The sequence below is a fragment of the Saimiri boliviensis genome, chromosome 11 (genome assembly GCF_048565385.1).
Source record: "Saimiri boliviensis isolate mSaiBol1 chromosome 11, mSaiBol1.pri, whole genome shotgun sequence".
NCBI classification, from domain to species: domain Eukaryota; kingdom Metazoa; phylum Chordata; class Mammalia; order Primates; family Cebidae; genus Saimiri; species Saimiri boliviensis.
Genome location: NC_133459.1, coordinates 5,212,632 through 5,239,825, shown reverse-complemented (window position 1 = coordinate 5,239,825; position 27,194 = coordinate 5,212,632). Strand labels below are relative to the sequence as shown.

At 53.1% G+C, this 27,194-nt stretch overlaps 1 protein-coding gene across 3 annotated transcripts in view; it reads left to right on the top strand.

The window, feature by feature from the left end:
- The window catches only part of ACOT7 (acyl-CoA thioesterase 7), a 118,213-nt gene that overhangs the window by 40,414 nt on the left and 50,605 nt on the right, over window positions 1-27,194 (top strand). For all 3 annotated transcript variants that reach the window (XM_039474226.2, XM_003939621.2, XM_039474227.1), the window contains exons 3-6: window positions 3,000-3,156; window positions 9,670-9,761; window positions 15,429-15,543; window positions 25,200-25,286. In XM_039474226.2, coding sequence (XP_039330160.2) covers window positions 3,000-3,156; window positions 9,670-9,761; window positions 15,429-15,543; window positions 25,200-25,286 — 451 coding nt within the window. The remainder of the gene's footprint in view (window positions 1-2,999; window positions 3,157-9,669; window positions 9,762-15,428; window positions 15,544-25,199; window positions 25,287-27,194) is intronic.

Sequence of the window (27,194 nt, the reverse complement as noted above, 5' to 3'; positions counted from 1 at the left end):
GAATGTTCAGTTCCACCTGGCTGGCCAGACTGGAGTGCAGAGGTGGGATCTCTGCTCCGCCTCCCAGGCTCCAGCGATTCTCCTGCCTCAGCCTCCCAAGTACTTAGGACTACAGGCTGTGCCACCACGCCCAGCTAATTTTTGTATTTTTAGTAGAGATAGGGTTTCACCATGTTGGCCAGGATGGTCTCAATCTCTTTACCTCGTGATCCACCTGCCTTGGTCTCCCAAAGTGTTGGGATTACACGTGTGAGCCACTGCACTCAGCCTGAAAGTCATTTTCTTTTTTTTTTTTTTTTTGAGACGGAGTTTTGCTCTTGTTACCCAGGCTGGAGTGCAATGGCGCGATCTCGGCTCACCGCAACCTCCACCTCCTGGGTTCAGGCAATTCTCCTGCCTCAGCCTCCTGAGTAGCTGGGATTACAGGCAAGCGCCACCATGCCCAGCTAATTTTTTGTATTTTTAGTAGAGGCGGGGTTTCACCATGTTGACCAGGATGGTCTCGATCTCTCGACCTCGTGATCCACCCGCCTCGGCCTCCCAAAGTGCTGGGATTACAAGCTTTAGCCACCACGCCCGGCCTGAAAGTCATTTTCTTAAAAAAAGTTAGGTGTGGTGGCATGCTCCTGTAGCCCCCGCTACTCAGGAGGCTTTGGCTGGAGGATCACTTGAGCGCAGGAGGAGTTTGAGGCTGCAGTGAGCATGATTGTGCCTGTGAATAGCCATTGCATTCCTGCCTGGGCAGCATAGCAAGGTCCTGTCTCTAAAAATAATAATTTTGCATCGCAGTGCCATGAAAAGGAAGTCACGAAAGGATAAGGAAGTCTTTCGCAGACAGCCACCGTCTGGGTGTTTGCATCCGTCCACAGTGTTGAAATCCTCACCCCCAGGGTGATGGTATTTGGAGGTGGGGCCTTTGGGAGGTGATGAGGGCATGGGGGTAGAGCTTCATGAATGGGATCATTGTCCTCAGGAAAGAGGCCTGAGTTAGCTCATTTGCTGCAACCACCACGTGAGGACACACGCCATCTATGAAATTCCAGGGAGCTGGCCCTCACCAGACATGGAGTCTGCCTGTCCCTGGTCTTGGACTTCCATCCTCCAGGACTGTGAGAAATAAATTTTTGTCGTGTCTAAGCGCCCAGGCTAAGGCATTTTGTTACGGCAGCCCAATGAACTAAGACCCAACCATACAGAAGATGACCCCTAGGGTGGATGAAGAGAGCAAAGCATGGTGCCGTGCCGCCTTTCCACCTCTACCCTCCCATGTGGGTGTAGATGCCATGTCTGGTCTGACACATGGGACCCTGGCAACCCCAGCTGCCGAGGGGTCATGTGTGGCGGAGGACAAGAGGCAAACCCAGCACCATAGGCTTTTGTTCCTTTTATGTTTTGAATCATGAGAATGGGTCACCCATTTGAAGGATAAATAACATTTAAATTTTAAAAAAGAATAGTTGGGCCAGGCATGGTGGCTCACGCTTGTAATCCCAGCACTTTGGGAGGCTGAGGCAGGAGAATTGCCTCAATCCTGGAGGTGGAAGTTGCAGTGAGCCGAGATTGCACCACTGCATTTCAGCCTGGGGGGCAGAGCGAGACTCCATCTCAGGGGAAAAAAAAAGTGGGGGGCCAGGCCCAGTGGCTGATGCCTGTCATCCCAGCACTTTGGGAGGCCAAGGCGGGTGGATTACTTGAGGTTAGGAGTTTGAGATGAGCCTGAGCAACATGACGAAACCCTGCCTCTACCAAAAATACAGAAACTGTCTGGGTGTGGTGGCGCGTGCCTGTAATTCTAGCTACTCAGGAGGCTGAGGCAGGAGAAGTGCTTGAACCTGGGAGGTGGAGGTTGCAGTGAGCTGAAATCTCGCCACTGCCCTCCAGCCTGGGGGACAGAGCAAGACTCCATCTCAGAAAAAACAAAAACAAAAACAAAAACAGCAACAACAAAAAATAGTGATAGCAAATAGGCGTGTCACAACATGGGCAGATTATTTTTCCTATATTGAATGAAGAAGAATCAGAAGGTGAGAGTGTACATTTAGCGGGGTTTTTGTTTGTTTGTTTTTGAGATGAAAGGGAGTCTCACTCTGTCACCCAGGCTGGAGTGCAGTGGCGCGATACTGGCTCTCTGTAACCTCCACCTCCCAGGTTCAACCGATTCTCATACCTCAGCCTCCCGAGTAGCTGGGATTACAGACGTGCACCGCCACACCTGGCTAATTTTTGTATTTTTAGTAGAGACAGAGTTTCACCATATTGGCTAGGCTGGTCTCGAACTCCTGGCCTCCAACGCCCAGCCTCACATGATCAGCCCGCCTCGGCTTCCCAAAGTTCTGAGGTTAGAGTCATGAGCCACCGTACTCAGCCTAGAAAAGAATAGTGATCGTGAAGAATGTGTCACAACACGGGCAGATTGTTCTTCCCATGTTGAATGAAAAAGAATCAGAAGGTGAAGGTGTATATTTAGTTTTTGCCCAGCTATATTAGACTAAAACTGCGAAATGAGCCAGGCAGACATACAAGTGAGGCCACAAAACCCCCATTCTTGGGAAAAAAGCCTGGAAAGAAAGATCCCAAAATAGTAACCGTGGCTATCTTGGAGCGGGAGGAGTGGTGTTCCCCTTTAGTGGTGTTCCCCTTTGTTTCTACTTTCCTGTATTTCCCAAATTTTCCATAATCAGTCTGTATGTGTTTTTTCACTTTTTATTATGCAAATAATGCATGTTTATTGTGAGAACATCAGAAAACAGGAATAAGCCTTGGCGATCCCACCGCCCGGGGAATCGCCTGCAGCAGTAGCTCTGAGCTGGGCTCTCCAGGGCTCCTCAGCAGGCCTGTGCCTCTGCGTTGAGGAATGCACGGTGCCAGTAAATTGCAGCAAATTGGTTGCTTTCACAGTGGGGAACAAAAGCAAAGGCAGTTTCCAGGGGGCGTGTCCGGGACAGGGCTCTCAAGGCTGGGCTGGCCGGCCTGGCTGACCGCTGCCTCTATCTCCACAGGAGCGCTGTGTGGCTGCACTGGCTCGGGTTGAGCGCACCGACTTCCTGTCACCCATGTGCATCGGGGAGGTGGCCCACGTCAGCGCGGAGATCACCTATACCTCTAAGCACTCGGTGGAGGTGCAGGTCAACGTGTTGTCTGAAAACATCCTCACAGGTACTTCTGGGAATGACAGTGGTGACTGGAGTACTCAGGGCTGTGGCCACACAGCTGTTTCCCTCCCAAGGGCAGAGGATGCCCCAGGACCTGGCCCCTTTCCCACCACTGAGACCTCCCTCACCTCCCACCTTGGCCCTGGGAGCAGCTCCGTCCATTGCCCTGATTTTGCAGACAGGAAACGGGCACAGAGGGGTTAAGAAATGAGCCCAAGTTGGCCGGGCGCGGTGGCTCACGTTGTAATCCCAGCACTTTGGGAGACCAAGGCCGGTGGAGATCAGGAGTTCGAGACCAGCCTGACCACCATGGTGAAACCCTGTCTCTACTAAAAATACAAAAAATCAGGCAAAGCATGGTGGCACGTACCTGTAATTCCAGCCACTTGGGAGGCTGAGGCAGAAGAATTGCTTGAACCTGGGAGGTGGAGGTTACAGTGAGCCCAAGTCACACCATTGCACTCTGGCGCTGGCAACAGAGTGAGACTCCATCCTCCCAGCAAAAAAGAGCCCAGTTTCAGCCAGTTCAGGCACCCAGACTAGGACTCAACCCTGCCATTCGCGTTTGGCCTGAGTACATCACTGCTGCCCGTCCTGTTGCCTGTGGCCAGCTCATCCATGGCAGGGCCTGGGCGTGGGCTGTGAGGCCGGTTGGTGCATACAGTCCGTCTGCCCCTCTGGGGGTCTCCCTGACCTGCCTTCCCTTCTCAAGCACAGGCAGGTGTTGGCTCCGGAGAGGACACTGCCTGCTCCCAGGGGACTTGCCCTGGGCCCCAGAAATCAGGCTTAGATAGAAGCTCACTGAGTGAACCTTTGCCTCTGCTTTCATCTGAATATTCCGCTCCTTGGCTGTGGTAACCATGGAAACCCCCTTCTCTTTCCCACTGGGCGCTGCAGGAGAGGGCGACTCCAGTGCTCACCAGCTCAGTGCTCCTTTTTATACCCCGGCTGGGGACAGGAGGTGAGGGCGTGGGGAAGACAAGCCCCTTCCTCTGCCCCTGGCGCTCTCCCTGCCACCTCCCAGGTTGCCAGTCCTCCCATGCAGAAGAGAGGCTCGGCTGCTTTCCTTCTCTTCCCCACCCTGTTCCTCAGCAGTGCTGCCCTGTGGAGTGCCAGCTCACAGCCATTTCAGGGGCTCGAGTCCTCTTCCCCATGATGGGCGGGTAGCAAGTACAGTTAGCCATCTAGAACGTTCTGAGGACCTCAGCAGGGTTGGTGATTAAATGAGTGTGTCAGCTCAGCTTCGGCAGGTGGACAGATTTAGCTGAGCAAGGGCCTGGGGTGGAAGGTGGTCAGCGGGCCTTTCCTGCTCTCCCATGGCCTGCCCCTCCCTCAGCGAGCACCACTGACTTCAAAGGGACCCTTGGAGTGAGATGCGCCACCGTTGCGCCATGAGGTCTTTCAGAGGGACCCTTGGATGCTCTCTCAGGCCGCGGCACAGAAAGAGGCCTGTGGGCACCTCCCACCTCAGGAGTGGCACCCGCACTCAGGAGAGGCTCAGGGCAGGGTGTGTTCTCCGAGTTAGGGGCCTTGGGGTTCCCTGCCACCTCCTGTGAGGTCACAGCTCTTCTGACCTTTCGGGGGGTGGAGCCTCGGCCCCTTCCTGGAGAGGAGGGCTGGCCCTCTGCGCTCTGCTGCCTCCCAGGACCTTCCTGCTTGTGAGAGCCCTGTCAGCAGCATCCTTTGTTACTGCAGCAGTTGGTGGCTTCAGAAATGCCAGGAAGGGACCTTTGTTGCAGATTTTCTGCCATGGAAGTCCCCTCTGTGGTCCATCAGAGGCCATAGCCTCAGAGGAAGCCCCGAAGAGCACTTTGTTTTGTTTTATTTTGTTTTTTGAGATGGAGTCTCGCTCTGTCATCCAGGCTGGAGTGCAGTGGCATGATCACGGCTCACCACAACCTCTGCCTCCCAGGTTCAAGCAATTCTCCTGCCTCAGCCTCCTCAGTAGCTGGGACTACAGGCACCCACCACCACACCTGGCTAATTTTTGTATTTTTAGTAGAGATGGGCTTTCACTATGATGGCCAGTCTGGTCTGGAACTCTTGAGCTCAGGTGATCCACCTGCCTCGGCCTTCCAAAGTGCTGGGATTATAGGCGTGAGCCAGCGAGCCCAGCTGAGCAGTTTGGGATGCTGAGGAGAGAGGCAGAGAGACAGAAAGGTGTTCTCAGACTTTCAGCATGGCTGGGACTTGCTGTCCCCACAACAGGGAGCAATGCAGCCCAAAGGTCAGGGGTGCTGAGCTTGAGGAACTCCCCCGATCATGAACTTCCCTTTCCTGGCCACTTCTGCTGGCCCATGAAATAGACATGGAACCAACAGTGGATGAGCAAATGAATGCATGAATGAGTGAATGAATGAGTAAGTGACTGAGTAGAGTGACCAGGAAGAACTGGGCCTCAGTGCTGAGGGACATGCTGGCTGATGGCGTTCTGATGAGGACAGCGCTATCTGACATATTCCTGGGAGTTCCTTGCTCTTTAGGGCTGAGAGTGGGCAGAGGGGCATAGGCTCCTGTGCAGAGCCAGGGCAGGAGTGAACTTGAGAGAGCAGCCCCGACTCACCCAGAAGGTGCTGGGCCCTTCTCTGCCTCCCCGCTGTGTCCCAGCCTCCGTAGCCCTCGGCCTTCTCCTCCTCAGAGAGGGACGGAGATGCCCACCCTTCCTCCCTGGGGACATCAGGGCAGGCATTGCCCCGTCGTGCACATGAGGAAACGGAGGCTTGGAGAAGGCAGGAGACGCATGCCAGCACATGATGGCATTTCCCAGTGGGGCTGGGCGGTGCCCCAGGTTCTTCCTAGCTTCAGCCTTTTCCCTGTAGCAGGGGCTGGGGCAAGGACGCCCTGGAGCCCCGAGGCTGGGGCTTTTCTCCATGTCTCGGTCAGGCCCTGGAGCCCGCTGTCGTCTCACTCTGTGACTGTGGGTCTCATCTGCCCCTCTGTCTCCCTCATCTCCTCGTCTATGCTTCTGTTTCTCTGCCGTCTCTCTCGGCGGTCTCTGTCGGCCGTCTCTCTTGGGCGTCTCTCTCTGCCGTCTCTCTCAGCCGTCTCTCTTATTCTCTTGAGGCCCTTCTCTGTCTCTGCCCATGTGTCCCCTGGAGATTGAGCTCATGAAGTCCCCAACACCAAGAACAGCACCTGGCACTCAGTGGGCATGCAGGGAGCAGTGGCTGAATGGGTGGTGACCTCTGAAAGACAGAAGCACCACAGGTGGGGGCAGAGGCAGCACTCAGGGGCCCTGGCCGGAGCAGGCTGAGTCATAGGCTGTGTGCGGGACATCTGTGTGCTATCTCCACCCCAGGAGGCAGGGGTCCCCTGTTCTGTGTGTCCCCTCTACCTGGGCTGTGCCGCCTGTCACAAGGCCACTGAGTGAACCCAGGCCCAGGCAGAAGACCCACAAACCTTGCCTTTGAGGCGGCTCATTTATCTCCAACAACTGTCAAAGTATTAAGCTAGCTGGGATGTGATTGCTGCGAATTGCTCCAGAAAATAGCTGGGAGCTCTTAAGAGAGAGGTTTTTTTTTTTTTTTTTTTTTTTTTGAGATGTTGCTCTGTGGCCCAGCCTGGAGTGCAGTGGCACGATCTTAGCTCACTGCAACCTCTGCCTCCCGGGGTCAAGTGATTCTTCTGCCTCAGCATCCTGAGTAGCTGGGACTGAAGGCGCGTGCCCCCACGCCCGGCTTTTAGTAGAGACAGGGTTTCACGGTGTTAGACAGAATGGTCTTGATCTCCTGAACTCGTGATCCACCCACCTCAGTCTCCCAAAGTGCTGGGATTACAGGCGTGAGCCACCGCGCCGGCCGGCCAAGAGGTAAGATATTTTTTAATGCTGTCATTGTCTTTTGATGGTTTCATTAAATGACGGAGACAGTACAGTTAGCATGTTTGCCTTGCTTGCTGCGTGGTGTTCATTTAGGTCCAGAGGGCCACTCGAGTTGCCATGGAAACCAGCTTGTCAGGCTGGCTCTGGCTGAGTCCAACAGGAAATCTTTATTCCCGAAAGCAGGTTGTCAGATTCACTCTCAGTCAAAGTGCGGTGGAAATATTTTCCCATATTATTTCTCTGTGGTTCCCAAGCACAGGGAGCCCCTTGTCCTCACCAGGTGTTCCTTTGGGGGAGGAGCGGCAGGCCGGGGCCTTTTCCTAATGGGCCCCCTGGGGTGTGACTTGGAGCCTGGGGCTGTGTTTACTGAGGAAGAAAAGCACTTTGCTGGGGGAAGGCAGGTTCAGGTAACTGGTGGGAAGTGAGCACCTCCAGCGCCAGGCAGGGCCTGAGGCTGCTCCTGTCTCCTGTTCCTCTGTGATTTCCTGCAGTTCACTCTTCGTGGAGATTACAGTGAGCATCTTCCAAGTTGAAGAAGCCACTTTTATTTCTTTCTTTTATTTTGAGACAGTGTCTCGCTCTGTGGCCGAGGCTGAAGTGTGGTGGCGAAATCTAGGCTCACTGTAATCTCCGCATTCTAGGCTCAAGGAATCCTCAATCCTTAGGACCACAGGTGCAAACCGCCATGTCTGGCTTTTTTCTTTTTTTTTTTTTTTTTTTTTTTGAGACGGAGTTTCACTCTTGTTACCCAGGCTGGAGTGCAATGGCACGATCTCGGCTCACCGCAATCTCCGCCTCCTGGGTTCAGGCAATTCTCCTGCCTCAGCCTCCTGAGTAGCTGGGATTACAGGCACGTGCCGCCATGCCCAGCTAATTTTTTGTATTTTTAGTAGAGACGGGGTTTCGCCATGTTGACCAGGATGGTCTCGATCTCTTGACCTCGTGATCCACCCGCCTCAGCCTCCCAAAGTGCTGGGATTACAGGCTTGAGCCACCGCACCCGGCTTTTTTTTTTTGAGATGGAGTTTCACTGTTGTTTCCCAGGCTGGAGTACAGAGGCACGATCTCGGTTCAGGACAGCCTGTGCCTCCCAGGTTCAAGCAATTCTCCTGCTTCAGCCTCTGGAGTAGCTTGGATTACAGGCCTGTGCCACCATGCCCAGCTAATTTTGTATTTTCAGTAGAGATGGGAGTTCTCCATGTTTGTCAGGCTGGTCTCGAACTGCTCACCTCAGGTCATCTACCCACCTCTGCCTCCCAAAGTTCTGGGATTACAGGCATGAGCCACTGCGCTCAGCCCTAATTTTTTGTATTTTTGGTAGAGACAGGTCTCCCTGTATTGCCCAGGCTGGTCTGGAACTCCTGAGGGCAAGTATTCCACGTGCCTCGGGCTCCCAAAGTGCTGGGATTACAGGTGTGAGCCACTGAGCCTGACAAAGCCACTTTTTAAAGGAATTCTTGCAGACACTTCTCTGAAATGACTGGGACATGGGAGTGTGGCACCAAGTTGCTGTGTGACCTTAGGTGAACCCCTTGACGTCTCTGGGCTTCAGGCTCCTTCTGTACAAGTGAGGGATGTACACCAGGGATCTCCAGGCTCCTTTAGCCCCGACAGGCCACGAGCCTGTGTTTCTCAGCCCGGACAGGCCACCCTGTCCTGCAGCCCCACTTTGCTCTGTGGCTCAGCCCAGTGCCCCAAGGAGTCAGCAGCCTAGAGCCCATCTCTCGGCACCCGGAAGCTTCTGGTGGAGCTTTGGATGTGCTGGCAGCACCCCAGTGTCTGGTGTGAAGGAAAGGAAGTTCCTGAGGTGGCAAAAATGGGGCTTTGATGAGCTGGCTCTGCTGCTCTGTGCTTTGGGCTGTGGGGGCCCTGGCCATCTCCCCACCCCTCCCCTGGGCTGCTCTGCCTGGGCACAGCCTCCACATCCCCCTGAGTCTCTGCAGCGTGCGCATCTGTGTGAGCCAACTGTCTTTCCTGGCTTCCTGTCTGGGGGGCGTTCTTGGCAGTGCCTAGGCAGGTGGATGGGATCTGCAGAAGACGCTGCATGTCAGAGCGTGAGGACATCACGTTCCCCAGCGAGGAGCTTTTGATTTTGACGTTCGATGTCAGCAGCGAACAGTTGGTGGAGGCTTGAGCCAATGGGTGAAACGGGCTCAGCCTTGTCTCCCCAAATACAGCCAGTCAGTCCTTCCCTTCTGTTTGGGGGGCTCATCGGGAGCTTCTGATGTGTTTTCATAATCAAGCTTCCTTTCTGTCAAAACACCAGGAAGAGGAGGTTGCCTGGAGTTGCTGTTCCCTGGGTGATCCCTATTGGATGGGGCTGACCAGCTCCAGACCATCCAGGCTTAAACCACATGGTCTGAAGTCTTTTCAGTAGCCCCTGGTAAGGGAAAACTGACCAAAGTGGGTGCCTGGGGAGGGGTTGGGGTCCTGAGCTCAAGCTAGCTGTGGGGGTCACACCTTGTGATGAGGGTGGGCCCCACGCAGCCTCTCTCCTCGGGCCCTGGGGTCTCTGGTTATGTTTGTCCATGCTCACATGATGGTAGCAACGCCCCCTGGCCAGGATGCTGAAAAGGCCTTGGGGGTTGGGGGCCAGAAGAGGTGGTACACAGTGAGGTGTGTTTCAGGTGCTGGGACCGGGCACTGGAGCAGCACCCTGTCTCCTGGGCATCATTGATGTGATTTTCTTCTCTTAAGGTGCCAAAAAGCTGACCAATAAGGCCACCCTCTGGTATGTGCCCCTGTCGCTGAAGAATGTGGACAAGGTCCTGGAGGTGCCTCCTGTTGTGGTAAGGTGCCCTTCCGCTTCGCTCTTGGGGGCAGATGGCAGAGACCAGGTCACCTCACCTGATAGTGGGAGGCTCGTTCAGCTGAGTGTCCTAAGGGAGCAACTGGCCAGAACTGGGGCTCAGGGGCCAGGTCCGTCAGCAGGCAGTGTGCCCTCTGGGCCGGGCAGGGCATCCCGGGCTCCGCAGGAGTTTCTGTCCTGCCTCCTAGGAAACATGGGTGGGAGGAGACATGTCGGTGTCGGAGCTTCCAGTGTGCGTTGAATTCATGCTTGGAGTGTGAGTGCAAGCGGGCCCAGAACATGTGGGCGTAGACATCTCTCCAACCTAGGGACCTTCTTGTCACACTCCCTAAGCAGAGAAAAGGCGGTGACAAGATCGTGATAGTGATGCGTCCTTCTTTTGGGAGTCAGGACCACCAGGCTGCCTGGCCGAGCTGGCGGCTCCCGCCATGGCCCTGTGAGCTGGTTCTGATCTCTGCTTCTGCCGCAGTGGCCGTGGAGACAGCTCTCACACGAGCTTCTGTTTGTCCCTCCTTGTCCCCTGCTGGTATCTGCCTCCTTCCCTGGGTTTCTCTCATTTCTGGCTCTGCTGTGGACGGAAGCACCTGTCATCATACCCGTTCATTGTGTTGTCGGAGGGGTCCCGCCCTGGGCCGGCGTGTGGCTGAAACCTGTGGAAGCTGTGCGTATAGACTCTTGGAGGGCAGACATTGGGAATAAAGAGATTGCATTCATATCCTAAAAGTACTCCCTCGCCTCCTTCTCCTGTGCCCCCAAGTTCATTGGCGAGTCCAGGGACAGGTGTGACCAGCTCGTCCCCCAGCCTGACCCTGAAGTCCTCAGGCCTCAGCTCCCAGGACGAGCTCTTCTTGGAGGGAACCAGGATTCTGCGTCTCTGCAGTGTGGGCCCCGGCAGGGAGCTTTTCCTCTGGCTAAGATATATATAGAATACATTTTTAGAAATAATAAAACTGAGAACCAGATTGTCAGGAATTGCTCTTTTTGCTTCCAGACCCTGGGCTCCCCTGACGCCACCAGATGCCCTGGTCCCCTCTGCAGTGTTGCAGGGCTCAGGGCGCTTCTCGCCTGTAGGAGTCCTGGCTCTCCGTCTTCCCGTTGCCCTGGGTCACCAGGGATGATGGTGTCTCACTCCCTGCTGCCACTGCCCTGTGAGATGGGGGAGGTGCTCCCTGAGACCTGCTTCCTGCCATCTCTGCTGTCCCCATCTCCATGTCTGACTGGACACTCTGCTGGGGTCTCCTCAGATAGCCGTCAAGGTCTGGGAGGGATGTTTCCCCAGGTAGAGGTGACTGGCTGCTGTCTGCCCTAGATGTTTTTTTTGAAATCTTGGTGACAGGGGAACCTTGTCCGTTTTTAACAGGAGGGGTAGGCTGGTGGCTGCAGCTCTAGTTTTATGAGACCAGGATGGCAGCACGCTAGAATCTGGCCAGCAGGCAGGGGCTCAGGGTCAGGGTATAGAGTCTGAGGTCTCAAGCTTCCGCCTGAGTCAGTGTCCCGGGGCTGCTGTGGCCAAGTGCCACCGCCTGGGTAGCTCTCTCATAGTTCTGGAGGCCAGACGTCCAAAGGTGTGGGCAGGGCCCTGCGCCCTCCCCTGGCTCCAGGCAAGGATCCCTCCTGGCCTCTCCAGCTCTGGGTGGCTCCAGGGGTCCCTTGGCTGAGTCTGCGTCACTCCAGCTTCTGCCTCCGCCTGTGCGTGGCCTGCTTACAAGAACACGGGTCACGGAGCCTAGGGCCCATGCCATTCCGCTGTGACCTCATTCTAACTATTCACAGCTATAAAGACCCGGGTTTGGAAGTGTTTGCATTTTGAGGTTTTAGGTGGATATGCATTTTGAGGGACTCTGTTCAACCTAGTGCACCAGCCGTCAGTTCAACACTCTCCCCCCTTTCTCCCTCGTTCTTTGCAGGGCTGTTCTCTCTCCCTGCTTCTTGGCTGAGATGGAAACTGTAGTCATTGTCAAGCAGTGCTAACTTGGGGATGGCTGAAAACCTAAGGCACAGGGGTCAGCTGGAGACTCCTGACTGTTCTCTGCAGGATCACAAGCGCACCCACCCCTCCTTCATTCTCTTCTCTAAGCCCTTTGGCGTTCAGTGAGCCACATCACATGTAAACATTGAGACACAGCATTTAACAGATTTAATTTTCGGACGCTACCCAGTTCTAAATTCTCTCCCAGTCCCCGTGCCTGGCTTCGGCATCTCATGGTACATCTCAGGCGGGTGATACCAAGGGGCAGTTCCGGACCTGAACGCGGTTGCTTTTGCTGCTTGTTGCTGATAGGATCTATGTGCCAAGGGCTGTTGGGTCTTTGGCTGGTGAAAGGGATGGGTGGCTTCAGACTTCCCTGCCTCCTGTCCCCTTGCTGCAGGGACAGGGCACTTTCAGTGTGGCCCCTCTTAGCCTCCCCTCTCCTTGCCCGGTAATTAGCTCCCTCCCTCCCACATCCTGGAGGAGCCCCCTGTTGCTTTTTCATTTCCTTTGTGTAGTGGGGTTTGATGAGACATAAGTATCAATTTGGCCTTGCTGAGGGGTTGTTGAAACCATTCCGCAGAGCCGGGGCAGCCAGAGCTGCAGATGGGAGAGGCTGCACAGTTCTCAGCTGCGGCTGTTGCTAAGAGCTGTTTGCACCATCATCCCCCAACACATGCTAGGCCCATTCAGTATAACCCTTCCGTTGATTTGGAATCTAGGTCTCCTGTTTTTCACTGGCAGGCCCAGCCACAGACCTGCTTAGGAATCCTGGAAAGTGCAGCTTCCTTCCCTGGCTCCGATAGGTATTTATGCTCATCTGCTGGTGGCCTGGCCACCAGGCTGTCTTATATTTCATGAGCATCTCCTGCTGACCTTTCTACAGGCAGCCATCACTGACTTAGGAAAGCATACATCCCTGTATCTATAGATATGCAGATATGTATAATACATACTCACATACTATAGGGATATCACATACATATGCTTTTAGATATCTTGAACACACATGCGTGCATGCACACACACGCACGCGCGCGCGCACACACACACACACACACATACACTCTAGTTTCCTGGATGTGTGCATCTCCCTGGAGGAACCCAGCCGCTGGCTGTGTGCACAGGTGTCTATTGTAGGGCGTCTTGTCTTTGTTCTGCCTTCCTCCCCAGCCTGGCAGAGGCCATAGCTTTCCCAGTGAGCCGGGAACCTCAGTGGCCCTGTGATGGGCTAGAGCGGCCCCAGGATGACCGGAGGGACAGCCGCAGCCCTAGACAGGCTGTGTAGCCACTGGGGGTGGATGCTTTGTTTTGTTTCAAATGTCTGAATGTGTGCTCAAGTGAAGAGTTCACAGCCTGTCTCAGACATTTGGGCCGCGCTGTCTGCTGCTTCAGATCAGTTGGGTTTGATGAGCCCTCGGGGGTGAGAGTTAGGTGCCAGCCATCATTAAAATGTTCCAGCGGTTTTGTTCCCAGATTGAAAGGCAGCGTTGGCGGGGAGGCTGGGCTGCTTCTCGTGGCTTGTGTCCAGGGCGGGGCCCCATCATTTCCCTGTGCGCCCGCCAAGCGCAGACGAATGTGTTGGATGCCGCAAGGATTTATTAGACCGGGGGCTAGCTCCTTTAAAAAAAAAAAATCCCTTTAAAAGGCATTTCTTGAGGATGCTGAATTCACCCATCAGTGTTCCTAGGTAGGCACAGCACAAGCTTTCCTCTCTGTCGTTACTTGGCCGATGGAACATTAGGACATGGTTTATTTATGGAGGAAAATGTTGAATTACCCACTGCAACTTAAAACACTCCCCATGGTTTGCTTCTTTTGAAGAAACCCTTCAGTTCCCTTCTCAGCCTCTTTTAAAGATGGATTCTCAACTGAAGATGATGGGTAATTAACCCAAAGAATGGTGTTCAGGCTCTGCGCAGTTTTGGAGCTGAGCCATGAGCAGGACTTATCGGGATGTTTACAACTGGCTTTTGAAAGAAAGCCTAACACAGCTGCCTGGAGTGAACTTGTTTAGGTCAGAGGGGCTTTAACAGGCGGCTGAGAGGGGCCCAGAGGGGCCTTGAGTTCTGTGGCTTCCCCACAGGCTCAGCTGGAATTGTTAGATGAGTGAACGTGAGAGCCAAAGTCGAGGCTAATCAGAATGGCCAGGAGGAGGTCAGCCAGGAGGGCCTGGTGGAGCGGGGAGGGGGAGGATCCTGGGGGACGGAGGAGGCAGAGGGTCTGCACACAGAGGGTCCCATGGGGAGGGAGTGTGGTGTGTCCCCTCCACTGCGCACAGGAGGGCAGTGATGAACTGTTATGTCCAAGAAATGCAGACCCCCTGTTGTGTCCCAGGACTCAGGAGCTTTGGTTTTTGTGCTGAGTCTTTTTTTGTGCTGAGTTGGAGTCTGACTTTGTCCAGGCTGGAGTGCAGTGGTGTGATCTCAGCTCACTGCAACCTCTGCCTCCCAGGTTCAAGCGATTCCCTTGCCTCAACCTCCCGAGTAGCTGAGACTGCATTTGTCCACCACCACACCCGGCTAATTTCCGTATTTTTAGTAGAGATCGTGGTTTCACCATGTTGGCCAGGCTGGTCTCAAACTCCTGATCTCAAGTGATCCACCTGCCTCAAGCTCCCAAAGTGCTGGGATTACAGGCACGAGCCACCATGCCTGGGCTGTGCTGAGTTTTATATTCACATTTATTTTTAACTTCTGGGGTCAAAATCCCTGTGATCCATTAAGAGAGTCTTGGGAGGATGATTCCGTCTTTGACTGCCTGTTCTCTGCAAATATACAGCCTGCTCAATTGACAAGGGTCAGCAGTGACACACAGAGCCTCTGTTCAGTCATGGCCCTGGGAGAGTGGATGGGGCCTTTTTTGAGGGTCCCTTTATTCTGGAATGAATCCTAGGAAGGAATGGGGTAGTGCAAAATGATTATAAGTAACCTAGGATCGGTGTGGTTTTAATAGTGAAAAATTGGGGGCCAGGCACAGTGGCTCACCTGTAATCCCAGTACTTTGGTAGGTCAAGGTGGGCAGATCACGAGGTTAAGAGATCGAGACCATCCTGGCCAACGTGGTAAAACCATCATCTCTACTAAAAATACCAAAGTTAGCTGGGTCTCTACTAAAAGTACAAAAATTAGCTGGGCGTGGTGGTGCGCGCCTGTAGTCCCAGCTGCTCGGTGGGGATAAGGCAGAATAATCACTTGAACCCGGAGGGCAGAGGTTGCAGTGAGCCAAGATCACACCACTGCTCTCTAGCCTGGGACAGAGCAAGACTCTTGTCTCAAAAATCAATAAAATAAATTTTAAAAATAAAGAAAAATTGGGAATAAGTGCCCGCATAGTTAGAAAAATCATGTTAAATGATACAGTGAAGTAGCAAAACACAGTTGCTTTTAAACTCCACATACAGCACCATAGAGCTTTTTATCTATTTGCGGGCACAAAAGCAAGTCCAGGAAAGATCTAAACCAAACATCTGACCCAGGTTGTCTCTGGGGAGTGGAGCTGCCTGGGATTCCTCTCTTTCTGTGTTCTTATTACTTATATTAAACACACATGAACAGAAGAAAAAATAGTCTCAGTTACAAAAGGCTATGTGACATAAGGGGCCTGGGGTTGTGGCCATTGGGCAAGGGGAGGAGGCCGTGTCCCACCTGGGCCTGACCTGTCTCTGGTTTCCCGCAGTATTCCCGGCAGGAGCAGGAGGAGGAGGGCCGGAAGCGATACGAAGCCCAGAAGCTGGAGCGCATGGAGACCAAGTGGAGGAACGGGGACATCGTCCAGCCAGTCCTCAACCCAGGTGAGAGCCGCGGGCACCAGCAGCAGTTGCCTCTCCGCCCTGGGGACGCACAGGAGGCAGGAGCTGACCAGGCCTACGTGAGCCTCCTGTTCGAGGGTCCCCAGGTGCTGAGCGCACTGGTCTCTCTGGGGTCCCCAGGGAGGGCTGTCCCCTAGCCCTGCCCTGAGCCATGTAGACCCCTCCAGTCACACAGCTGGAAAGTGACCTGAGCACCTCAGCGATTCCCAAGAGGGCACTGAACATGGCGCCTCCATTGCCAGGTAGGCGGCTGCACCTGTTCACAGGGAATTGGTTTTTGTTGTGTCTTTTTCTCGTGTTCACTCAGTGGCTTATTCTTTCTTTTTTTGAGACAGTCTCACTCTGTCATCCAGGCTGGAGTACAGTGGCACAATCTTGGCTCATTGCAGCCTTTGCCTCCTGGGTTCAAGCAATTGAACCCTGCCTCAGCCTTCTGAATAGCTGGTATTAAGGCACGTGCCACCATGCCAGGCTATTTTTTGTGTTTTTAGTAGAGACGGGATTTCACTATGTTAGCCAGGCTGGTCTTGAACTGCTGACCTTAAGTGATGAGACTGCCTTGGCCTCCCAAAGTGCTGGGACTGTAAGTGTGAACCACAGCACCCGGCCAGGTCCCTTGTTCTTGATGGGATTTCCAGCTCATCCCAAAAAGAAAAAACGGCAGCAGTTATTCAAGCGGCACTATTCTCAGCTCTGCTGTTCAGATATTGACTGGGGGAGTGGCTCTGCCAGTCGGGCACTGGGCTCTGTATGTGCCCAGCTTCCCTGCAGTGTTGGTCCCTTCTCTCCATCCATCCTCTTGCCCTCATGTCGCGATGCTCTGGCTTTCACAAAATGTTCATCCAAAATCCAAACAAATGCACGACGAGTTGTTTTCCCTCAAGCAAGGACTTTCTACCCAGGGAACTGGAAACAGTTCAGGGCAGGGGCCCTGGGGAGCGTCAGTTCCTTCAGGAACAGGGTGAGCCTTCGGGGGCAGGCAGTGAGTGTTACCCGTCTCCCCACTGCACACATGGGGGTCACGTTGTAATCGTGGCGGGAGAACTCCCTCTGAAATGCACTGTGTGCTTCTCTGCCTCCCTGCGACGGCCTGGGCTTGCGGCGCATTCATGCTCTGTGCTGGGTTCCACAGGGCGCCGTCCTCATGCAGCCTGCGGAGGGTTTGCTGACCCCCACCGCCCCTTGAGGGACCCTGGCCATGGCAGGTGTTAGAGTTTCTGACTCGACTTTCTCTGTTTTGCCGCCACCCTCAGCCGCGGTCAGGACCTGCCTCAAGTAATCCCCTTTCCCCTGGGATGTGCCCGTGTCATGGGCTCCACTCTGGGGTCCACCTGCTCCCAGCCCTGCTGGAGAGGCGCCCTGGCCCTGCTAACCCGGACCCAGGGCATTGTTCCGGCTGCCCACCTCCCTGGCCTCATCCACATCAGCATCAAGGGGGACTGGGGGGACTGGAGAAAGCACAGATTACCACCCGTCTTTCCGGGCTAGGCTGCTGGCGCACAGCAGGCATGTGCTTGACTTCCAGATGGGTCAGCCTGAGGCTTGGACAGGGCTTTGTGTGTCTTTGCGTCACATTTGTGTCTCTGACCCAGTCTGTGCTCCAGCCTCAACTTGCCAAAAGCGGACTGGTTGTCACCTTAGGTCAGTGGGACTGGGTAGGTTGGTTTCTTTACTGTTGGGGAATCTGCTGTAGGTTTCTTCTCTTTTCACATTGAAGGAAGGAAGGAAGGAGGGAGGAAGGAGGGAGGAGGAAGGGAGAGAAGGAAGGAAGGAAGGAGGGAAGGAAGGAAGGAAGGAGAGGGAAGGAAAGAGAGAGAGAGAGAGAGAAGAAAGAAAACTAATTTATCAGTATTGAGAGAAAGAATGGTGCTGCTTTGATGAAACCCCAGTGAAGAGATACCTTTTTTTTTTTTTTCCCCCGAGGTGAAGTATTGCTCTGTTGCCCAGGCTGGAGTACAGTGGCATAGTCTCAGCTTACTGCAACTTCTGTCTCCTGGGTTCAAGCAATTCTTCTGCCTCAGCCTCCCAAGTAGCTGGGATTACAGGCGCACGTCACCATGCTCGGCTAATTTTTGTATTTTCAGTAGACACAAGGTTTCACCATCTTGGCCGGGCTGGTCTCATGATTCACCCACCTCGGTCTCCCAAAGTGTTGGGATTACAGGTGTGAGCCACCGTGCCCGGCCTGAGATACGTTTTAAAAATGAAATTTAAGGCCGGGCGCAGTGGCTCAAACCTGTAATCCTAGCACTTTGGGAGGCCGAGGCGGGTGGATCACGAGGTCAAGAGATCGAGACCATCCTGGTCAACATAGTGAAACCCCGTCTCTACTAAAAATACAAAAATTAGCTGGGCATGGTGGCGCGTGCCTATAATCCCAGCTACTCAGGAGGCTGAGACAGGAGAATTGCCTGAACTCAGGAGGCGGAGGTTGCGGTGAGCCGAGATCGTGCCATTGCACTCCAGCCTGGGTAACAAGAGTGAAACTCCGTCTCAAAAAAAAAAAAAAAAAAAAAAAAAACGAAATTTAAATAGACAGCGAATTTCTCAACACAGCAATACACCAGACAGGCTTGGAGGCATGTGCTGGGATAGACAGTGCCCAGGCTCTGCTTTTGGGAGGGCAGCCCAGCAGGCAGGTCAGACACAGGCCCCAAGGACCGTGATGGGATGCAAAGGAGGGAAGGTGTCTTGGGAAACGCACCAGCACGATGCTCAGGGTCAGAAGATATGTCCACGTTCAAATACCTAGAGCCGTGAATCGGACCTTACATGGAAAATGGGTCTTTGCAGATAGGGTTACACTAAGGAGGTTGAGATGAGGTCATCTGGATTACCCAGGTGGGCCCCAAATCCAGTGACAGGTGCCCTTGTAAGAGAGGAGCAGAGGCCGAGTCTTGCCTAACACAAAGGGGGCATGGAGGAGAGGGTCTGGGTGGAACATGGGGGCTGCCTGCACCTACCTTTTCATGAGCAGTTTCTGGAGAGGGCTTTCGGCCGGTGCCAGACCATGGCGGGCTGAGGAAGTGGGCAGCGCTGCCAGGCTGACTCTGGCTTTGAGAGGCATGGATTAGATCAGGCGTCCCCAAACTATGGCCCGTGGGCCGCATGCGGCCCCCTGAGGCCATTTATCCGGCCCCCCGCCGCACTTCAGGAAGGGGCACCTCTTTCACTGGTGGTCAGTGAGAGGAGCACAGTATGTGGCGGCCCTCCAACGGTCTGAGGGACAGTGAACTGGCCCCCTGTGTAAAAAGTCTGGGGATACCTGGATTAGATCCTAGCTTCTGCCTTTGACTGACCTTCAGGGACACTAAAATTACTCAAGATTTTGAATCAAGTTTAAATTCCTTTGCTCGTGGGATTCTGTTGTTTGCCAGCCTCTGATTGGCTGTCAATTTACACATGACATTTTTCAGAATGTAGTATTCAATATCATTCAGAGTGGGCCTTCTGAATCTCAAGATTTCCTGATTTTTATGTGCTTTTATTTTTACTTTTTTGTTTTATAAAAATGCATCTTCCTCAGATGATTGGATTAGAGACTTGGCTTTTAAACGTTTCTGAGGAAGTCTCGTGGCCATTCTTTCTTGAGTATATCTGATCATCTGCATCTCTGACTCTCATTGCTGGGTGGAGCTGGCATCTCAATGGCAGGACTAGACTGGTCCTCCCTGTCAGGGCTGCCCAGTGCCCTCAGGAGCCAGGGGTATGCTCCTGAGACCAGCCTGGTCTCCTGTATGGTGGCTCAGTGTGGGTGAGTTTGGGTTTGGGAGGGGTGTCCTGGTCAATGGGGAACAGCAGCTCAGGGAGAAGTGTGTGTGTGTCCTTGGCGTTGGGGTCTTTCTTTTTTTTCTTTTTTGAGACAGAGTCTTGCTCTGTTGCTAGGCGCCAGGCTGGACTGCAGTGACGCAATCTCTGCCTCCTGGGTTCAGGCAATTCTCCTGCCTCAGCCTCCTGAGTAGCTGAGACTACAGGCACGCGCCACCACGCCCAGCTAATTTTTGTATTTTTTAGTAGAGACGGGTTTTCATCATGTTGGCCAGGATGGTCTTGATCTCTTGACCTCGTGATCCACCCGCCTCGGCCTCCCAAAGTGCTGGGATTACAGGCTTGAGCTACCGTGCCCGGCGACATTGGGGTCTTTCTAACGGGTGTGACATGCTGTCCCTTCCTGTGGGAGGACCCTCCCTCTCTGCCCTGGAGAGGGCGTCTTGCCCTTTGACTAGCCTCCTCCCAGCCCCTGCACCTCCCACATCCCGAATCTCATCTTAGAGCCAGAGTTCAGACTGTTGCCTAGCAACCTCCACAGGGGCAGCCTCTCTTTCAGTTAGCTCAGAGTCTGTGAGTTCCTTAAAAGCCCGTTGTCCAATATATACAGCTGTCATTAGTCAATAATTTTTTTTTTTTTTTTGAGACGGTGTTTTACCATCACCCAGGCTAGAGTGTAGAGTGCAGTGGCGCGATCTCAGCTCACCGCAACCTCCGCTTCCCAGGTTCAAGCAATTCTCCTACCTCAGCCTCCTGAGTAGCTAGAATTACAGGCACGCCACCATGCCTAGCTAATCTTTGTATTTTTAGTGTAATTATGTTGTAATTTAGTGTAATTTTTGTATTTTTAGAGACAGGGTTTCACCGTGTTGGCCAGGCTAATGTCCAACTCCTGACCTCAGGTGATCCACCCACCTTGGCCTCCCAAAGTGCTGGGATTACAGGCATGAACCACCATGGCTGGCTTTTTTTTTTTTTTTTTTGAGGCAGAGTCTCACTCTGTTGCCCAAGCTGGAGTGCAATGGTGTGATCTCGGCTCACTGCAATCTCTGCCTCCCGGGTTCAAGTGATTCTGGTACCTCAGCCTCCTGAGTACCTGGGATTACAGGCATGCACCACTGTGCCGGTGAATTTTTTGTGTTTTTAGTAGAGACGGGGTTTCGCCATGTTGGCCAGACTGGTCTCAGACTCCTGACTCAAGTGATCTGCCCGCCTCGGCCTCCCAAAGTGTTGAGATTACAGGCGTGAGCCTTTGTGCCCGGCCCAATATATAATTTTTTAAAGGCCAGTTATCCTTATTGTTTTCTCTATCTACAAGAGAAAATGAAATTACCATGAGCTCCTTGGATTCATAGCTGTCGGCTGTCCAGCTTCGACCATGTAGGGACTGTGCAGCCATATGGCTGTCCATTTTTAGGGCTTATGACAAAATTAGCCCTGCGTCACACAAGTTCCAGGGACCTGCCTCATCCCTGGCCCTTGGGTTGAAAATAGTGTTCACTTCCAGGCCTGGTCCAGCCTTTCCAGTGCAGATGGGGTCTTGTTAGGTCGCCTAGTCCCTGGCTCCTGGGTTGGGATCTGCTGCCTGGGGTCAGGCAGTGCTGTGGCCAAGTCCCGGGAAGATCTGCCCTGAGCCATCCACAAGGGTGTGAGCGTGGTAAGCGTGGCCAGGCCTGGAGGTCGGTCCAGGGTCTGAAGCGCCTTCTACCCGACGCCTCTGGCCCTCTGGCCAGGCCCATGTTCCTGCCCCCATAAGCAGTAGTTTGGGGGCTGGGGGCATGGGGGAAGCAAGAGAGGATGGGGGAGGAAGGGAGGTGCTGGAGTTGTACCGCCTAGGTTTGAACCCAGCTCTGCTGCCTTCATGGGAATTTAACCTCTCCGTGCCTCAGTTTCCTCAGCTGGAACCAGAGATGGTGAAACTGAAACCGAAACCATAGGCTTGTGAAGATGACATAAACACCCAACACCCATGAAGCCCTGGAAATTGCTTGTCACATAGGACAGGGTCCAGAAAGGAGAGTTTTGTGTTATGGCTGTGGAAAGCTCACCCACTGCTACCCGAGGGCCTGGTTCAGGCTCCTCACATCATTTTGAAACTACAGGTTTGAAGATTGGGCACGGCATTGGTCAAGGTCTTGCTCACTGCTGCAGCAGACAAACCCGAAAACCCTCGCGGGTCCCGCAGCTGAGGTTCACATCCTGCTTAGGTAAAGTCCAAATCAGGCTTTCCTAATGGGCTGGATTTCCTCCAAATGGTAGCGATGTGGGGATTCAGGCCCCTTCAGTCCTGTACCTCCACTATCTTTAATGGGTAGCTTTGATGGTTACCTTCGGAGGGGACAGAGTGGGGAGGCTCACACATCTGAGGTTTCCGTGGGTCAGGCCTGGAAGCAGCATTTCACTCTGCTCACACCCTGGACGTAAGTGGTATTTCCACACCCACTGCAGAGGAGGCAGGGCAGGCCCTGCTGTGTGTGGAGACAGGCTTGGTCATCTCTGCCTGGTCCTGCCCCTCCAGTCACCAGATCCGTCGTATTCGTTGCACACTCGGAGCACCTCACCCTCAAGGATGACTGCCTGAATTTCTGGCTGGCCCCTGTGCTGACCTCAGAGCGTAGCAGCTGGCTATATGCACGCAATCTTCTCCATCGTGTTCAGATGCAATTCTTCACGTTCCTGCAGCCGATGAACTGAGATGATGAGTTATCTGCACTTGCAGCCTTTGTACGGCAGCGGAAGAGGGAACAGAAGAGCACACTCATTTAGGAAAGCAAAGTACGGGAGCTACCCAGGAGCCCCTGGCCCAAGCAGAGATGACTCTTGCCAGGGTCTGAGCTGTGGCCATGGGGAAGGGTCTTTGGTAAGACCCTGATTCCGCTCTTATGGAGGAACTGCATGGTCCCTGGCTCAGCCTCCTCGAAGATTCTTCCCTGTTGATTATCCTCTATGGCCTCATCCAAGTGGGCACTGGGAAATGTCAGCCCGCCTCCTGCCTGTCTAGGTTTGGGGAGGTTACTTTAGGGTTTTCATAGTCAAAAGCTTTTTTTCAGTCCAGGCAACATCAGACTCTCGTAAACTTGGTAGGCGTCTGATCTGTTGCCTCCAGTCAGTTCCACGTGATGGGAGCCACACCCAGCATTCTTTCCAAGTGTAATGCCCCAACCTGGTGTATGTCGTTGCTTTTCCATCCCGCTTCACTCCACTGTCTTTCTCACTCTCAAGACACACATGGCTGGGTAAACCACACCTTAATCTGATTTTCGACACAAGGCTGAGTCTTAATGGGCTTTGGATTTCAGTCTCCTTCAGTTCCCAGATCAATCAACAGTAGGCTTTTCTAGTCTTTTAATGCCCCACATTTCTGGCCTCTTCTCAGAGCCCCTCCCCTCATGCTATTGTAGGTTTCAGGGCATGCTCAATTCCTCTGAGGCCCAAGGTGCCCTCAGCAATTGCAGGCTGGTTTTGGACACCCCTAGACCCCGGCAGGCCCACACTGAAGCGGCAGGTGGGAGAATGGGCATCGCCTCCCTTGGACCAAGACACAGGTTGTGTGAACTGACTGCAGCACAGGGACGTCGGGGCCCCCAGGGGATCCTTCTCAGAAGCCTTGGTGCTCGGAGGAGTCTGGTTGGCTTTGAGCCAGCTCCCAGAGGGGCCCAGATGCAAGGGCCTCTTGATGCACATTCAGGAGTGTGTGTTGGGTGGGGCGGTCCCTAGAATGTGGTGGTGCCTAGAATGTGGCTTCTTGGAAGGGGCTCCTCCACTCTGCTTCTGACTCCATGACAGGCTACTTTTCCCACACACCTTGGCATGAGGGCGAGTGCAGGGCAGGAATGAAGAAGCTCACATGGTGGCTAGCAGTGACCAGGAGAGAAGGCAGAGGAACCAGTTTGAAATTGTGTGTGTGGAGTGTACCTGTGTGCTGGCACTGCTGTAACGAGTGCCCACCAAAACGGCAGAAATTTGTCTTACGGTCCTGGAGGCTAGAAGGCCAAGGACAAGGTGTTGGCAGGCTGGAGCCTCCCGAGGCCTCTCTGCTGGGCTTGTAGATGCCATTTTGCCCTGTATGGGTCTGTCCTCACCTCCTTCTCTTGTGAAGACACCAGCCCACCCTCATGATCTCATTTTAACTTAGTTACTTTTTTAATGATCCTTTCTTTATATTCAGTCACATTCTGAGGCACTCAAGGTCAGGACCTCAACATATGATTTGTGGGGGACACAAATTAGCCCATGACCTAGAGGCACATCAGAGCCTCAGAAATGACACTTGGGCCAGGAGTGGTGGCTCACACCTGTAATCCCAGCACTTTGGGAGGTGAGACAGGTGGATCACCTGAGGTCAGGGTTTAAGACCAACATGGTGAAACCCCGTCTCTACTAAGAATACAAAAATCAGCCGGGTGTGGTGGTATACACCAGTAGTTCCAGCTACTCAGGTGGCTGAGGCAGGAGGATCGCTTGAACCAGGGAGGCGAGCGTTGCAGTGAGCTGAGATCGTGCCATTGCACTCCAACCTGGGCAAGAAGTGAGAAACTCCATCTCAAAAACAACAACAACAAAAGAGAGAAAGAAAGAAATGACATTGGACACTTAGGAGACCCCAGGTATCAACTTCAGGGTCAGGACCACCCTTCATCCCACCAGCTTTTTGGCTGCTGAGAAACATTACTTGCCAAAGGCCAGACCTAGAAAGGACCTGTATTAATCTGAAATGAGTCCTAGTCATTTCGTGGCCCAGTGGGCTGGCATGTTCAACAGCTCAGGGCTGGCTGGGCAGGAATGAGCTACCCTTTCTGAGTGCCAGCTGTCCTGGGCAGGGAACAGACGAAATCTCGTCACTGACCGGAAGGCCTTGGGGGTAGAGGGTGGGTGTGCACGCCAGGCTGGTTTACACAGGTGTCTGCCCAGGGGATCTTTCGTGGGTTTTATCTCCATCCTGTGAGAAAAAGCAGTGTTGAGAAAGGTCTGCCTTCTGGCTGGGTGCGGTAGCTCACACCTATAATCCCAGAACTTCGGGAGGCTGACGCAGGTGGATCGCCTGAGGTCAGGAGTTCAAGACCAGCCTGGCCAACACGGTGAAACCCCGTCTCTACAAAAAATACAGAAATTAGCTGGATGTGGATGCACATGCCTGTAATCTGAACTATTCAGGAGGCTGAGGCACGAGAATCGCTTGGACCTGGGAGGTGGATGCTGCAGTGAGCTGAGATTGCACCCCTGTACTTGGGCCTGGGCAACAGAGCAAGACTCCGTCTCTAAAAAAAAGAGAAAGCTCTGCCTTCCAGAGACTGGAAGCTATATTTCATCTTTTTTTCTTAAGTGCAGCCTCTTAAAGATAGTTCAGGAGCACTGCAGTGTTGGGTGACTGAAGCTCCCCGAAGGCATTCGCAAGAGTGAGGCGATAGAGGGGTGAATGGGGCAGGGGCCAGCTAGAGGGAAGAGCTAGCACCGTTCAGAGCTGTACATTCTCAGGCCGGTGTAGTAACTTACAGAAACACTGTGATACTTCTCATAAAATTGGAAATGTAAGTCCGATGTTAACTACAGCCCAGCGGAGGGTCACGCGCAACCTCACAGCTTTGAGAGGCTTAGTGGCTACCCCTGGGCGGGGCCTTGCAGGGCACTGATGGCCCCAGAGAGTCTCCTCAGGACCCACTAACAGAATGGCTCATGAATTCTTGAAAGCCTCTCCTTCGCCCACTGTAGCCTGTTTGGAGATCCTGGTTTTCCTTAGAGAAATCATAGCTGACCACCTTTGGACATATTCATTGACTGTGCAGACCTCAGGGTAGTTACGGCATTGCCAGACCTTTCAGCTGTGGCAGTCAGTCTACCCCACGACTAATCTCTCTCCTTTGCAATTCCAGAGCCGAACACTGTCAGCTACAGCCAGTCCAGCTTGATTCACCTGGTGGGGCCTTCAGACTGTACCCTACATGGCTTTGTGCATGGAGGTAAGAAGAAAGTGGCCTGGCCGTTCTACTCCTGTCCCTTGGGTCATTGTTGTTCCTCTGGGAGCCATGCTGCCATCTGACACAGCGGAGGCTCTTGTGTTTGGTGAAACATAAATTTAAACTTTTAATAATAGGCCAGGCGCAATGGCCGTGCCTGTAATCCCTGCACTTTGGGAAATGGAAGCAGAAGGATCTTCTGAGTTTAGGAGTTGGAGACCAGTCTGGGCAACGTAGGGAGACTCTGTCTCTACAAAAAAAATAAATAAAGCCAGGTGTGGTGGCCTACACCTGTGATCCCAGCTACTGGGAGGCTGAGATGGGAAGATCACCCGAGCCCAGGAGGTTAAAGTTGTAGTGAGCCGTGATCATGCCACTGCACTTTAGCCTGGGTGACAGAGTAACACCTTATCTCAAAAAAAAAAGGTTGAACAATAAATCACAGAAATATACTGACAGGCCGGGTGCCGGTGGCTCACACCTGTAGTCTTAGCACTTTGGGAGGTCGCATTGGGTTGATCATCTGAGGTCAGGAGTTCAAGACTGGTCTAGACAACATGGCAAAACCCCATCTCTACTAAAAACACAAAAATTTGCCAGGTGTGGTGGCAGCTACTTGGGAGGCTGGGGCAGGAGAATCGCTTGAATCTGGGAGGTGGAGGTTGCAGTAAGCTGAGATTGCACCACTGCACTCCAGCCTGGGCGACAGTGAGACTCTGTCCCAAAAAAAACAAAACAAACCAGAAAATACGTTGGTGCCCGTTTTTCAAGTCGGTGATGAAAGTTAAATGGATGACTGTGTCCCGGGGGAGGGTCACATGCAGCCTCGGGATCTTACAGTCGTGAGATGTTTAATGCCTGCCCTGGGTCAGGGGCAGGCCTTGCCAGGGCACTGAAGTCTCTGGAGGGTAGCACTGTGACTTGCTGACAGTGGCTCGTTAATAATGCCTTTCCTCTAATGTTTGCATTTATCTTTTCCCAGTAAGCACAGATTCCTTCTCAAACAACACAGTCCTTAAAGTTCCGAGCTCGGCTTCCCAGAGTTTAAGAAGCACAGCTGGAACCCAGGAGGACTTAGCTCTAGGTTCACAGATGGACACTTTTTACTTTCATAATGTGTAAATTTTTTTTTTGGAGATGGGGTCTCATTCTGTCATCCAGGCTGGAGCTGGAGTGCAGTGGCATGATCTTGGCTCGCTGCAACCTCTACCTCCAGGGTTCAAGTGACTCTCCTGCCTCAGACTCCTGAGTAGCTGGGACTACAGGTGTGTGTCCATTGAACCCTGGAGCTATGTTTCTAAAGTTTGTTTCTTTTTTAAACGAATCCCCTTTTGGGTTTCCTTTTTCTATTTCATGATTGTTTTCCTCTTTCCACTCAGTTCTGGCTGCACTGCTCTTAAATCTGATTAACCAAGGTCTCACCAAGGGAAGCCCTGCTTTATAACTTCCCAGGCCCACGAGCATTGTGACAATCAGTATCTCACTGCCCTAAGAACAGCTGTCGCCTCAGAAGTGTTTCCTGTTTCCCCTTCCTCAGTGTCCCCATCTCTCCCCTCTCTCGAATTCCAGGGTGGGCAGCAGCTCCCTCTTCAGAGCCTGGCCAGCCCAATCCCAGGCTTCTGCCACTTCTGAGTATCGCCTTTGAGCCTCTTATAGCTCCATTGTACCTGTAGTTTGTGAAACTCTGTGCTACGACTTTTGCTTATTTTGTCGACATATTAGACTAATTTCACTACATGTGGCATTTAGTGAAATTAGTCTAATTTGTCGACATATTTCACTAAATGTGGCATTTCCGTCATCACTGTCTACTTAGCACACCCTTAAGCCCAATCTTTCTTTATGTGCTGAAAGGCATCAATGAGATGCCAGGAGTGGAAGAATCATTGGAAAAGCCCCTGGAAGTCTATA